The sequence below is a fragment of the Uranotaenia lowii genome, unplaced genomic scaffold (genome assembly GCF_029784155.1).
Source record: "Uranotaenia lowii strain MFRU-FL unplaced genomic scaffold, ASM2978415v1 HiC_scaffold_1132, whole genome shotgun sequence".
Classification (NCBI taxonomy): domain Eukaryota; kingdom Metazoa; phylum Arthropoda; class Insecta; order Diptera; family Culicidae; genus Uranotaenia; species Uranotaenia lowii.
This window is the reverse complement of record NW_026597114.1, coordinates 211-13,894: the sequence shown is the minus strand read 5'-3', so window position 1 is coordinate 13,894 and position 13,684 is coordinate 211. Positions and strand designations below refer to the sequence as shown.

At 39.8% G+C, this 13,684-nt stretch overlaps 2 protein-coding genes across 2 annotated transcripts; both read left to right on the top strand.

The window, feature by feature from the left end:
- Positions 1-7,716: 7,716 nt before the first annotated feature.
- On the top strand, positions 7,717-10,794 carry LOC129759143 (uncharacterized). The gene has a single exon (XM_055756555.1). The coding sequence runs from the start codon at positions 7,717-7,719 to the stop codon at positions 10,792-10,794; it is 3,078 nt and encodes a 1,025-aa protein (XP_055612530.1).
- Positions 10,795-10,975: 181 nt separating this feature from the next.
- On the top strand, positions 10,976-13,066 carry LOC129759142 (uncharacterized). Its single transcript, XM_055756554.1, has one exon. The coding sequence runs from the start codon at positions 10,976-10,978 to the stop codon at positions 13,064-13,066; it is 2,091 nt and encodes a 696-aa protein (XP_055612529.1).
- The last annotated feature ends 618 nt before the right edge of the window (positions 13,067-13,684 follow it).

The following is a 13,684-nucleotide window of genomic DNA, read 5'->3' as shown; positions in this document are numbered from 1 at the left end:
TCCTTAAATAACAGTTAGGATAGCGGCATTTAACAAACAAAATGGGGGCATTCAAAAACACTCTCTTATTCCACTTTCCAATCATTATAAAACCATCATAAAAGCTTAAATTTGTTTTACTTCTGAGACTGATTTGAAAAAGAAACATGTGTTACATTTTATGTGAGTACGGGGTTCGATTTGGATTTTCTAGTGACATTCTTTAAGAGGGAAATTTCAATAAATGATTTTTTTTGAATAATTCTATCAACATTTATTTTTTAATTAAAGTCTTAAGAAATTGTTATATGAAAATTTGCCTTTATTCCATGGATACTTATTTTGTTGGCACAAAAGGCAATTTGATCTTCTTGCAAGATTTTTACTCAAATCACAGATAATTGCCTGCTTTATAATTCACAAATATTCTTTTAAAAAATCGATGAGGATTTCATGTTTACAATGGATTGTTTTTTTCTCGAAAAAAGTGTTCAACATGCGCGATTTTATATATTTTTTATTGAAGACGTTTTAAACAATTTCGTTTTTTCGAAATAAATAAGTTTCTTACTTTCATTGAAAATTTTGTAATTTAATCTTTTTCTTGAAGCGCATTGTTATGTTATATTTTAATTGAAGAAATACTACAATAGTGTTGAAATAAAAAGTCTTGAACGTTTCCGAAAAAAATGCAACTCACAACCTTCAGAACCGATGCTGAAAATGCTGAAAATTGCATTGAATTCTTCTCAAAAAGCTTAAAAAGATCTCAAATTTTTGACAATTTGTGACGTTTTAAGAAATCATGAATTGAAAAACAGTAGAATTTTCGTGACTACAACGCTTGGCAATAGATACCTTTATCACCGATTCTAGAGTGTAAACTTGCAGTAATTATTCTTTACCTTATATAATATGCTAATAAAATGACTTTACCATCATTATGCAATTTTTTTTTACATAGCAAAATTTTTGAAAAAGCTTTGTTTCAAATATAGAATAATCATTTATTTTTATCATCATCAACATCAATTTATTTTTAAACTAAAATTTTTTAATTTCATCGATATCATACTAAATTCTTGAAAAAAGAAAACTGAAAATATTTTGGTGGAAAATGAAGCTCAAGAAATATTCTTTTTAATGGTGTGGATTTTTTTTCGAATAATAAAAAATAAAAATCGATTCTGCAGTTGAGGGGTGCTTGGAATGGTTCATTGATATTTGGCTTCGAGGATAGTGTTCCACATATATAAATTAATTTAACAATTGTATAACACCAAAGTCTTAGCAACAGGCCTCAACAATTCGAAGTGGACCCGACCACAAAATGTTAATACACAAGAAATGAATGATGAGGTACTTAAAAAGAGAGAAATATAATTCGCTTATCTCCGGCTGTAACTGAATTTGAATTTTATGGTAATTAAACAGAAAACAGATTTGTTACTAATTCGTATTTAGACAAAAATACTTAGATGGCAAGTCACTGATAGCGAGTAAATATGTGCATTGCATTATCTGTATTTTCTTTTCCATATGTGTTCCTTCCTTCTTCCTGGGCGCCCACGGCATTTTAAGCTCAACTGAAAACCTTCCTAAGATGAAGTTTACTGTTGGGGGTTGCCTCGTGAACCTAGTCGTTACAATATCTGATGGCCTAGAGCTTTTCATACCGACCGACTGGAAAGAAGCAATAAAAAACCCATGAGTGGTGGACTAGCGCCACCAGCATGAATCCGTTCGATATGAACTTAGCGCGAGGTACAAAATATAATCTTTGAATTTACCAGTACACCTTCTTCGTACATAGGTAAGGTACCTGACTGCCCGAGACTTTAGAGTTCCGATAAATCAGCACAGTTAGTCAGTCTGCCGCATTTTTTCTGCTTAGCTTCGCATCGTTTGCATAGTTCAAACTTTGTCTTGCAAATTTGTATGAAGCGAAATGCAAAAACTAAAATCCTCATACGCAAGATAACCGACGACTGTTGGCGGCTGAGCGAAAAAAAAACAAAACCGAGAAAGTATGAGCCATGGATATCCGTCCACGAATGACAGCGAGAGAACGATATCACTGCGGGCGTATCTGTAATAAAATGTTTGCCATAAATCGTGACTAATTATATCAATTAATATATTCCTGTAATTAATTATGCACAGAGCTAATTTATGCATGACGAGAACCTATTGGTTATGTGAAGATGTATTCATGTTTGGAAGTCGGAATCTATTTTTTTCCCACTGCAGTCAACTTCGCTGCTTCTGAACAAAAAGTTAAGAAGGTTTCGCTCATCACTGCTTTTTGCTGACTGGGGTGGATTTGGAAAGGATTTCTTTTGATTTTATTATTTAAGTTAACATATCGATTAGGTCATGCAAGTTCTACATTCTACAGTTCTTTTTTTATCCCGTTCTATTGTTACTAATGCATTTCGTAGGATACATGGAAAATTCAAAGCCATCCACATCATGCCAGTTTACTTTTGAGTACCATTCAAAACCAATCTAAGCTAAGCTATTGGAAAAGAAAGCGAATAAAAATCTGCCATCGTTTTTTTACTACACATGTTTGAAGTTGAAAAACCGCTTAACTGGGCGGTAGATGGTGACTTGATGGTAATTTTGGGTTTTGTCTTCATAAAACCGAATTCAACACACAAGGAGAAGTAGGCGACGGTTTGTTTATATCGCGCGTGTTTTTTTCGCTCCGTCGCGGAGGAAATCGAGTTTTTGAAGTTGAAGTAGTTTCTTATTGTAAAACTGTGATTTTTTCTTGAATTAATCAATAAAGCATAGTGCTCAATATTGCATGTTTCATGGTTTGTGCCCAACTCGATTCTCTGTTGATTTGATCCACCCCCAGCAGATTGAATAAACTTTCAGGACAAAATTTGAAAACTCTGAAATACCGTTTATTATTTTAAGAAGAGACGTAAGGTGATCCCCCACAATTTGAGGAGAGTGCATAGGAGTACTTTTTCAACTTATGGAGTACAATGTCGGATTCATTTTCGGGTTGCATTTATAAAGTTGTGATGGAATTTCTATTATGATTTGAAAACAAATCGTCCTACAAATAAGTGGATTCTTCCAATTATGTTGTGCCTTGAAACCCGACAGTTTGTTTATACCAAGTTGCAGGTTTGAAATTTCCGGTATTTACCAAAGTTTTATTAATTAAATGATGTAAGTTTATTCGTATTGATTCGTTGCTATGATGACACTTTGGAATTGTTCAGGTACTGTGTAATTCATGGATGTGTACTTTCACAGTTATTCGGCAAAAACTTTTGGAAAAGATATTGCAAAAGATTTTGTGGTGGTACTAATTTTTTCTCTGTGCTTCAACTTCAATATTTATTTTCAAGAGCCAGGGCGCTATATCCAACGTTATTAAAAAATCACAATTCATCAATTGAATACTGCATTGTTTTGGATTTCTGTGCAGAAAAAGCTCATTTCTACTTACATTAGGACGAGCTCACAAGGGCCAACATAAACGAGCTCAGGGAATTTTCAGCAAATGTGCTTCCAACGTAAATATTTCAAACATTTTATAATCATGGAAACGTATGGTACCTCCACGTTTCTTCCTCCTTGTGTTCCAGTTGTCTCTGCATCCAATTCTGCCCAGTGGGCCCGGCCGAGTTAAGATGTATAGTAAATGTACTTTTACTATTCACCAGGATGCTTACAATATCTGGCTGTGTATGTATTATGCATGCAGAAAAAATCCAAAACATGAGCGCTAATAATCATAGCAGCTTTTCCTACTAGCAACACGTCACATACGTCGCCACGTTGAAGATAATAACGACGCACCGCAAGTTTCCTAGGAGACCTGGAGCATGCGATTGATGGCCTAAGGAAAATGTACCGTAAATAACATAAACAATGTTAAAGTACTACATTCAAATCGCCTACTGGACTGAAAAAAGAAAAACAAACCTGCGAATGACAGAAATCTCGCTAGTAAAAAAGCGTCGCTAGTCCTGCTGTCGCTATTCGGTTTGGTGCTATACACATAATATCATAAGCAACTGTCGAGCTTTTTTCTTCAACGTCGATCGAAGCGCCTCTGGTATCGACATTGCTCTTTAATTTTCGAGCAGCCAAAAATCGAATTCGAGTTCCAGCCAGCGTGCTCAGTGGAGAAAACTCAGCTCTTGCTATTATCTCGCTTGAACTATCATGTGACACAAGTCTGTAAAAAAAAACCATAGCAATAATAAGTTCAGTTGGAAAATGTGTGACACACTGACTGCTAAAACATATTCATATGCTAATACAGTAGCAATACATATTGTCATAATCCGACAATTGACTCGGTATAAAATTATCAATTGAAAATGACCGCTTGCACTAACGTTCCGATTGAACATTGTATAGTGTGACCTCAATCAACTTGTAGCATCGCGTAGTGGTAGAGAAAAATTTACATATCAATATAACGAATCGGAACGAAAATTGATTTAATAGCTTATTATTAATTTTATTTCCCGTCAACCAGTCGTCGATGTTCGGCTCATGTCGGGCACGTCATGGGCTCGGCAAACATTTCGGAATGGCCTGACCGTGTTCCATTCCGTTCGATTGGATGGATGACGGGCAGAAGCAAACAAAAAAAAAATAGCTCGCGAATCAGCATTCAAAAAGCCGCACCAACAGCAACCATGAACGGGTAAATACCGACCCGATCCGATTGATGGCCGAGAAACACAAAACGTTGGTATGGGAAAAAGCAATGGAAAATGTCGAAAAATTAAAATGGTGTAAATAATAATAACCAGTTTAATCAATCGATTTGTATATTATTAATGCGACTGTGTGTGCGAGTCGAACAGGTCCGATTGTGAGAATCGCATTATATATTCATTCATAATTGCAGGAAGTAGTAATAAAGAATGCAATTTTCGTGCCGCGTGATTCTGGACTGGACTTGACTGGACTGAGACTCGATTAAATGAGCCGAACAAGATAGTTATTCAATGGCTCTGGCAAAGGGTGTGGGATTTCAGCTCTCTCGTGTCTGTGCTTGTTGTGTTTGCCATACTTCAATTGTTTGGACTTGATGGTGGAAAAACGATATGCAATAAACAAAATTGTGAAACATGAGCCATCGGCAATTTGAAAAGGGTATCGGAATGTTAATCACGAGAGCAAATTATATTTATATCACCGCTATTGGGAAAATGGTTGATTATCTATCGAGCCGGTTAATATTGGATGGTTTGTTTTAATAGCTCGATTGAAGTAGTTTTGTTTTTTTTTACTTTAGTTTGCGATACATTCAGTTAGTCATAAGACCAACCAAAGTCATGAGACTAAAATATTCTCAAAGAAAATAAATATTTATGATTTCTTCAATAGCTTCAATAAGAAAGAACTAAGAATAAATGAATCAGCTCTCAAAACCCAACATGACCTTAAGACGAGGTTTACTAAAGTCAACATCAAACCAAAACAAATCATAATTTTTACTTACGTTTTGCAAATAATTTTTCAAATATTTTAATATAGCATTCTTTTCTAATGAAAACTGTTCGACAAGAAGTTGTTAGTAGCTAAAGACACACTACGCGTTTGTATCGCTCACAACTGATTTTTATACGTTTGCAAATCGAAAAATCTCAATTCACAAAAAAGTCTACGGGTAAAGAGAAAACAAATTAATATGTTTTATATAATTTTGAAAAGTTTTTGATAGGAATGTCGTTTCGAAAACTTTAACAAAATGATTTATAAAAATCCATAAATGCTTTCGCCATATGCATGATTCTTTTTTTACAAGCCTACAAATATTGTTTCAATGTGAAGAAATAAAGTTTGTTTATATCCAATGGAGTTCAATATTTTCTATGAACAAGAATAAAGATCTTCTTTGAAAACAAAAAGAAAATTTAAAAACATCAAGTTTTATGGAAATCGGTTGCAATCCAGCTGAGTTACAAAAACGTGAATGAAGTTTTTGTAAAAATGTATAAAGAAAATATCCTCTGAAGATGTCTTGATGTCACATGGTTAAACTTATATAAATCGAACGAAATTTGGTGAATTTGTCAACAAAAAAAGTTATTTTTGTAATCAAAACTTTTGAAAAAAATTGAAAAATATTTATTGGGAATATTGAAGTATTGAAATACTGAAAGTTTTAGATTTTACAAGTCAAAATAAAAAAAAAAAAAGTATCACTTTTATATGTATATTTGTTTGTTTGACCTACCAAGTGGGCCTATCAGCCACTTTCGACCCTAGTCAGTACGGGAATTCTTGATCGCTCATTCAAATATTGTTCACGCTTAACTTATCAACAATGATTGCAGGGGTCCGTTACCACTGGTTTGGGACAGGTTTGACTCATCTCTCTCCCTTCCTGTTCCTAATAAAGAATTCTCAAGATTCAAAATTCCAAATTTGCCGAAATACTCCGGCTGGCTTGAAGCTACAATCCATTGTATATAAGATTTCCACTGTACCCCTCTCTAATCCCCAATAATAGAGTTAAGCTATTTTACTATTTCATTTTATGAAATTTAAAATTTCCAATGCTCTAAGTTGTACTTAGCTGATTTGTTGAACAAAGCCTCTTCTTCCGTCATCTGCTTTCGTCCAAGCAGAAATCCAAGCAATCGGCGGAGAAAAAAACCTTCGACGCTGGCACTCTTATTTATCTACTTAACCTGGAAATGTTTTGTCTTTTCGAAAAAGATAATTAACATTTTGAACACTTCTTAAGTTACACCCTGTTCATTAATGAATCAAAATAACTTTGTTTGAATCTTCAAATCGAACTAAATTCCTTCCCAGATCTAAAAAAGCATCTTCTTCACTCCACAAATCAACAAAAATGCACGGATTTAAATCGATTTCTATTACCGGTTGTTTCATCGTGTAGTCACCCAGACTACAACCCTGGACGAGTAAAACCAACCTACAGTTGTTAAAATGAAATATCAGTGAACGATACATTTATACACTAACACAAGAAAAAGAGATCAGAGTAAAATTCGATTCCAACTGAACCACACGCGTCTTTATTTCTTTCCGCAAATTCCAACCGTTTAGATACAGTCCACTTTTTTCATTCGCGACCACGCGTAACATTTTGGTCCCGTTCGACCCGGATAGTAACCGGAAGTGAATCCCCGATTTTGATTCGGGTTTCCGGTGTTGTGAATCTCGGAAGATTGAGCGCTACATCGGTGGCGTGCTGTGATTCGAAAGCAGCTCATTCGTCGCGTGTGTGGGAATTGGGAGAAGATTCCAGAACTCTGCTCAATCTTGCGCCATATTGGAAAGCCATTGAAGTGCTTCTAGTCTATTGAAATAGTGAAATAATTTGATCGCTTTGCGCGGATTTTAAGTGCTAGTGAAATCGAACCAAGTTCGAGAAAATTCTGCACTAACAAGTGCGAAGAAAAAAGGAACGACCGTGGGACGCCATTTTTTCGGTCTTTGAAAATTGTTGAGCCAGCACAGCGGTGCTGTATGAGTGTATTGGTGTCGGGTATAATCATCGTTAAATGGGTAGTGAGGGCAAGTGACGGCTCGGGAACAGCCTGTTTTTGAAGAAAAGTGAATTGTAGTACTTGCTTGCGCAAGTGTGAGTGATATTTTTCGTACGTTCGAATCTTTCGTTCGGTTCGATTGTACGAAACGAAGCAGCACTACTACGTGCAAGAAAAAGTGAAAACGCCTTGCGGTAGTGAGAAGTGATTTAAGTGAGAAGAAACGATGATGCGTACACCGCCATCGAGTGCTGACGGTGATCAGCGGCAAGAACAGTACGTTGACAATGCAGTGATGCCAAAACAACAGAACGTGGTTAAAAGTGAATCTAAAGAACTAAAAGTGATGAAATTTAAAATGGAAGCAATGAAGAGAAATTTATTGAGAGTGGAAGATGGTCTATTGGATGAAGATGTAGTGCCTAATATGAATCTGCAAAGTAAGCAGTTTTTGCAGCTTCAAGTGAGAATAGTGGAAGCAGCTCACACGGAAGCAGAGGCTCTCAGGATGCGACTTTTCGAATTGGATGCTGAGGAAGAAATTCGAGAAGAGTACGAAGCGGATTACATCGAGATTGAACACCTGTATGGTAAGCTGTTTGTGTTCTTGACCACTCGGATGGATGACATCGAGAGGAAGGAGAAGGAGCAGATATACCCCCCAGCCGTAAGTAACCCACCTTTTTCTACTGCACAATATCATGTGCCTCCATTGAAAGTTCCTCTACCTACGTTCGACGGAAAATATGAGAATTGGTACGCATTCAAGTCGATGTTCCAGACAGTTATGTCCCGATATAGATCTGAATCACCAGCAATTAAACTGTACCATTTGCGCAATTCTCTTGTGGATAAGGCAGCAGGTATCATCGACCAAGATATCATCAACAATAATGACTACGATGCTGCTTGGATGATATTGCAGAATCGTTTCGAAGACCGTCGACTAATTATTGACAAGCACATAGATGCGTTGCTTGATTTGCCGAAACTCAACAGCGAGAGTGCCACCGATCTTCGTAAACTGATCGATGTGTGCACCAAAAATGTGGATGCTTTGAGGAACTTGGGTTTAAATGTAACTGGGCTGGGGGAAAGTATGCTTCTTAATCGTATAGCTTCGAGACTGGACAGTGAAACCCGAAAGGCTTGGGAACTATCGCAAAAAATTGATGAACTCCCAGATTACGCAGAAACTATGGAGTTTTTGCGAGAAAGATGTCGTGTACTGGAGAAAATCAACCTTCTTTCTTCAGTGAAACCAGCTCAAAGAATGCAGAAGCCAATTCGAGTTGTAGGAGATCCCAAGATGAGAATCAACAGCTTCGTTACTCGCACCGAACAGTGTCCCCACTGCCAAGGAAGTCATGAATTGTGGAAGTGCGACGCTTTTAAAAAGGTTTCTTTGTCCGATCGCTACACGACGCTGCGCAAAGCCGGTGCTTGCTTCAATTGCTTACAGAAGGGGCATAGAACAACCAACTGCAGTTCCGAGAGCACTTGCAAGAAGTGCAAAAAGCGGCACCATACAATTCTTCACCCAGAAATCAACAATCAACAGAAGCGATCCGAAACCCCTGCTACATCAACGAAGTTTCCCGAACCAAACCAGCATACATCGGAAGCAGCGCCAGCTGCACAGGTTATTCCAGAATCCGAAACCCGATCATCGTTCTGCGTGCAACCCAAGGTAGGAGGAAAGCAGATACTGTTATCAACAGCAGTAGTTCTTGTTTGTGGCAACGCTGGAGAACCGTATCCTTGCCGCGTACTTTTGGACTCTGGGTCGCATACAAACTTCGTGACTGAAAGCTTTGCTACACTACTCGCACTGGAGAAGGAACCGGTGCATTTTTCGATCAGCGGTCTCAACGACATCAAGACGAAAGTTCGGTTCAAGATTCACACCATGATCAAATCACGAATCAGCGAATACCATTCTTGCCTAGATTTCCTTGTAGTACCAAGGATTACCGGACTATTACCATTGACGATGATTGATCCAGTTCCTCTCTCGATTCCTGACGGTATCCAATTGGCGGATCCGAACTTCTACGTACCGGAAAAGGTTGACATGCTTCTGGGCGCGGAAGTATTTTTCCAAATGTTGAAAACCGATCGCTTGCATCTTTCAAGTTCTGCCGTTCTCCAAGATACCCAGTTTGGCTGGGTTCTGAGCGGTGCTATCCCGAAAAAGTGTTCCGGAGTTGTGCAATCATTCTGTAATACAGTTGAAGACGAAAACCTGGACGCATTAGTGAAGCGATTTTGGCAAATTGATTCCTTTAGTGACCCCGAACCAGCAAAGGAACCCGAAGAAGAACTCTGCGTCCAACACTACCTGGACAACTACCAACGAGCACCCGATGGACGATATGTGGTCCGCCTTCCATTCAACGGTTTGCAGCACAAATTGGGAGATTCAAGAGTGATGGCCGAAAAGCGATTCCAATCCGTTGAGAGACGTCTCGACGCATCACCTGATATCAAGCAACAGTACAGTGAATTCCTCAGAGAATACGAAGATCTTGGTCACATGAAGCAGAATACCAACACCGATCAAGATAACCAACATGCTGCATACTACCTGCCCCATCACTACGTGTTGAAACCAAGCAGTACGACGACAAGATTGAGAGTAGTTTTTGATGGATCTGCCGAGTCTAGTTCAGGCATATCTATCAACAAGACCCAGATGGTTGGACCGACTGTACAGAGTCATCTTGTGCAAATTCTATTAAATTTCCGCTCCTACAAGTTTGTTTTCACTTTGGACATACCGAAAATGTACCGCCAGGTATTGGTACATCAAGATGACATCCCGTATCAACGCATAGTATGGAGAGAGACGCGGAATCAACCCCTGCGAACATATGACCTACAGACAGTAACCTATGGTTTGGCGTCATCTCCCTTTTTGGCCACTATGACCCTGAACCAATTGGCCGAAGACGAAGGACATCGTTACCCATTAGCAGCCGAAGTTTTGAAAAACTCCTTCTACATCGATGACGCACTTACGGGTGCGAACACGCTTGCAGAAACGATTGAACTGAAGAACCAGTTAGTAGCACTGTTGGCAAGAGGTGGCTTCGAAGCGCACAAATTTTGCGCGAATTCCGATTTGATTCTAACTGACGTTCCGAACGAAAATTGCGAAGTGAGCATTAATACAGATCCCAGCATAAATACCATCATGAAGACGCTCGGCGTTTCATGGAAACCGAAGGAAGATTGTTTCACTTTTGTCGTACCTCAAAATGTCCACTTGAAGATTACTCAGCGACGTCGCCAAGATTTTTGATCCGCTTGGATTTCTCGGTCCGATCAACACAACAGCTAAGTTAATCATACGTGATCTCTGGTCATTGGGATTGGAGTGGGATGAGCCAGTTCCACCCAACAACTTGAAGGTTTGGAGCAAATTCTACCGTCAGCTGGAGACGCTGAACACTATCTCAATCCCGAGATGGATTTTTTGTGATATGGCAAAGAAAGTCGAACTCCATGGGTATGCGGATGCATCGGATGCAGCTTACGGCGCTTGCATCTACGTACGTCTTGTTTTGAACGATGGATCATCGAGAATGCAGTTGGTCTGTAGCAAGTCCAGAATTCTACCGACTAAGAAGTCCAAACAAAAGGAGATCACAACACCCCGAGCAGAACTGCTGGCTGCTCAATTACTGGCCCGACTAGTGACACAACTACTTGATCTACTGAAGCGAACTTTTGACTCCATCGTCCTGTGGAGTGACTCCCAAATCGTGCTCTGTTGGCTGCGTCGTTCTCCAGAAACATTATCAGTGTACGTCGGGAACCGAGTGCGAGAGATACAGCAACTGACGAACACTCTTGAATGGCGGTACATCCCATCGAAGGAGAACCCTGTGGATGTCATCTCCCGAGGTCTGTCACCAACAGGCCTTCAGACGTCTACTTTGTGGTGGAATGGTCCGCCAATAATTCGAACCAATCATACTGAGTTGCTGAACCCGATTTCCGATGATGAATTACCGGAATTGAGACGAGTCGCCCTACCTACTGTCAATGAACACCCTCGAGTCGAACTATTCAACCGAATCAGCCGATTTACCATCATGCAGCGGTCCATGGCATACGTGGTTCGCTTCTGTGACTACGTCAAGAATAACAGGAAACGATTGACCAAGGGATCTCTAACAGTCGATGAGATTCAGCGGTCTACTACACTTATGATACGATTGGTGCAAGCCGAAGCATTTGACACCGAGCGTCGAATGCTAACCAGTCCGGAACAATTCCGGCATCCCCTGCGACATCTGAACCCATTTGTAGACCCAAAAGACGGCATTCTCCGAGTAGGTGGTCGTTTGAAGCACGCTGACATACCATACGAAAGCAAACATCAAGCCTTATTGCCGCAGAAGCATCCATTTACTGACGTTTTGTTGCGGCACCTTCATCGTTCAAACATGCATATTGGTCAACGAGGACTCCTAGGCATTGTTCGTCAACAATATTGGCCTCTTCACGCAAAAACCCTGATTCGCCGACTGATACATCAATGCGTGCCATGCTTCCGGATGAATCCCCGTCCGGCAACTCAACTGATGGGCGATCTCCCCGACTACCGTGTTCGACCAGCACCAGTATTTGCAGATACTGGCCTCGATTTCGCGGGGCCCTTCAAAATTCGTTCGAGTACAGCAACCCGTAAACCGCAGGAGACCAAGGGGTACGTCTGTGTCTTTGTGTGCATGCATACCAGGGCCTTGCACTTGGAAGCCGTCTCAAACTTGACCTCCGAAGCATTCATAGGCACTCTACAACGCTTCGTGAGTCGTCGTGGAATTCCTCGTAACCTGTATTCGGATAATGCCACCAACTTTGAAGGAGCGAACAACGAGATGTGTCGACTAGCTGAGCTTTTCCGAAATGAACACCATCAAAAAACCTTGAGTGATTACACAGCGATGCGGGCAATTGAATGGCATTTCATTCCACCACGCAGCCCCCACTTCGGCGGTATTTGGGAGGCCGGGGTAAAATCGGTGAAATTTCATCTGAAACGAGTACTTGCTGAACACAAACTTTCCTACGAGGAGTTGGCAACGGTCCTTACACAAATTGAAGCCATCCTAAATTCCCGTCCTCTTACGCCTACATCAGAAGACCCCAACGATATTGGTGCTATTACACCTGCACACTTTTTGATCGGCCACGAACTCCAGGCGATACCAGAACCCTCCTATCAACACATCTCTCAAGGTCGACTCTCAAGATGGCAGTTTGTGCAGGACTTGAAGCAGAAGTTCTGGAACGTGTGGATGATCGACTATCTTCACGAGTTGCAGCGTCGCCAGAAGGACTTCAAGGCTACGAAACTCAAGGTTGGCGCACTTGTCTTGGTTATCGACGACAACACACCACCGCTTCAGTGGCTGCTTGCTCGAATTACCGACCTGTATCCTGGTCCTGATAACGTCGTTCGTGTGGTCGGACTGCGGACACAAACCGGAACAACAAGGAGAGCAGTCAAGAAGATTTGTTTGTTGCCCCTGGACAACGAGGAGGTCGAAGGAGATTTGAAATGAACCATTTCAACGGGCCGGAGGATGTTTCATCGTGTAGTCACCCAGACTACAACCCTGGACGAGTAAAACCAACCTACAGTTGTTAAAATGAAATATCAGTGAACGATACATTTATACACTAACACAAGAAAAAGAGATCAGAGTAAAATTCGATTCCAACTGAACCACACGCGTCTTTATTTCTTTCCGCAAATTCCAACCGTTTAGATACACTCCACTTTTTTCATTCGCGACCACGCGTAACACCGGTAATCCCGAAAAACTATCTATACCAACACACCAAGAATTTTCATTATTTTTTTAGGAAATTATCACTAAATGACTGATTTTTTAAAGATTCTTAATAAAGGAAAACAAAAATATAATTCAAGGACTACCGAAGAAAAATGCGGGCGCGAGAAAAAAAAACGACGGTACTCGAGCAAGGCCAACTAAGCTTCTTCAAAATATATCACTTTTAAAAGTTCACATACAATTTTGAAGGCTTAGAAGAATGGTTCAGAAAAAAATTAAAATTCGTGACATGGATTAAGTCCACAACTCTGTTCTGTTAAAAGTGAGTGAATTCACGCCATAACTTTTAAGAAACATAACTTTATTCATTTCTATTCAGTCAGA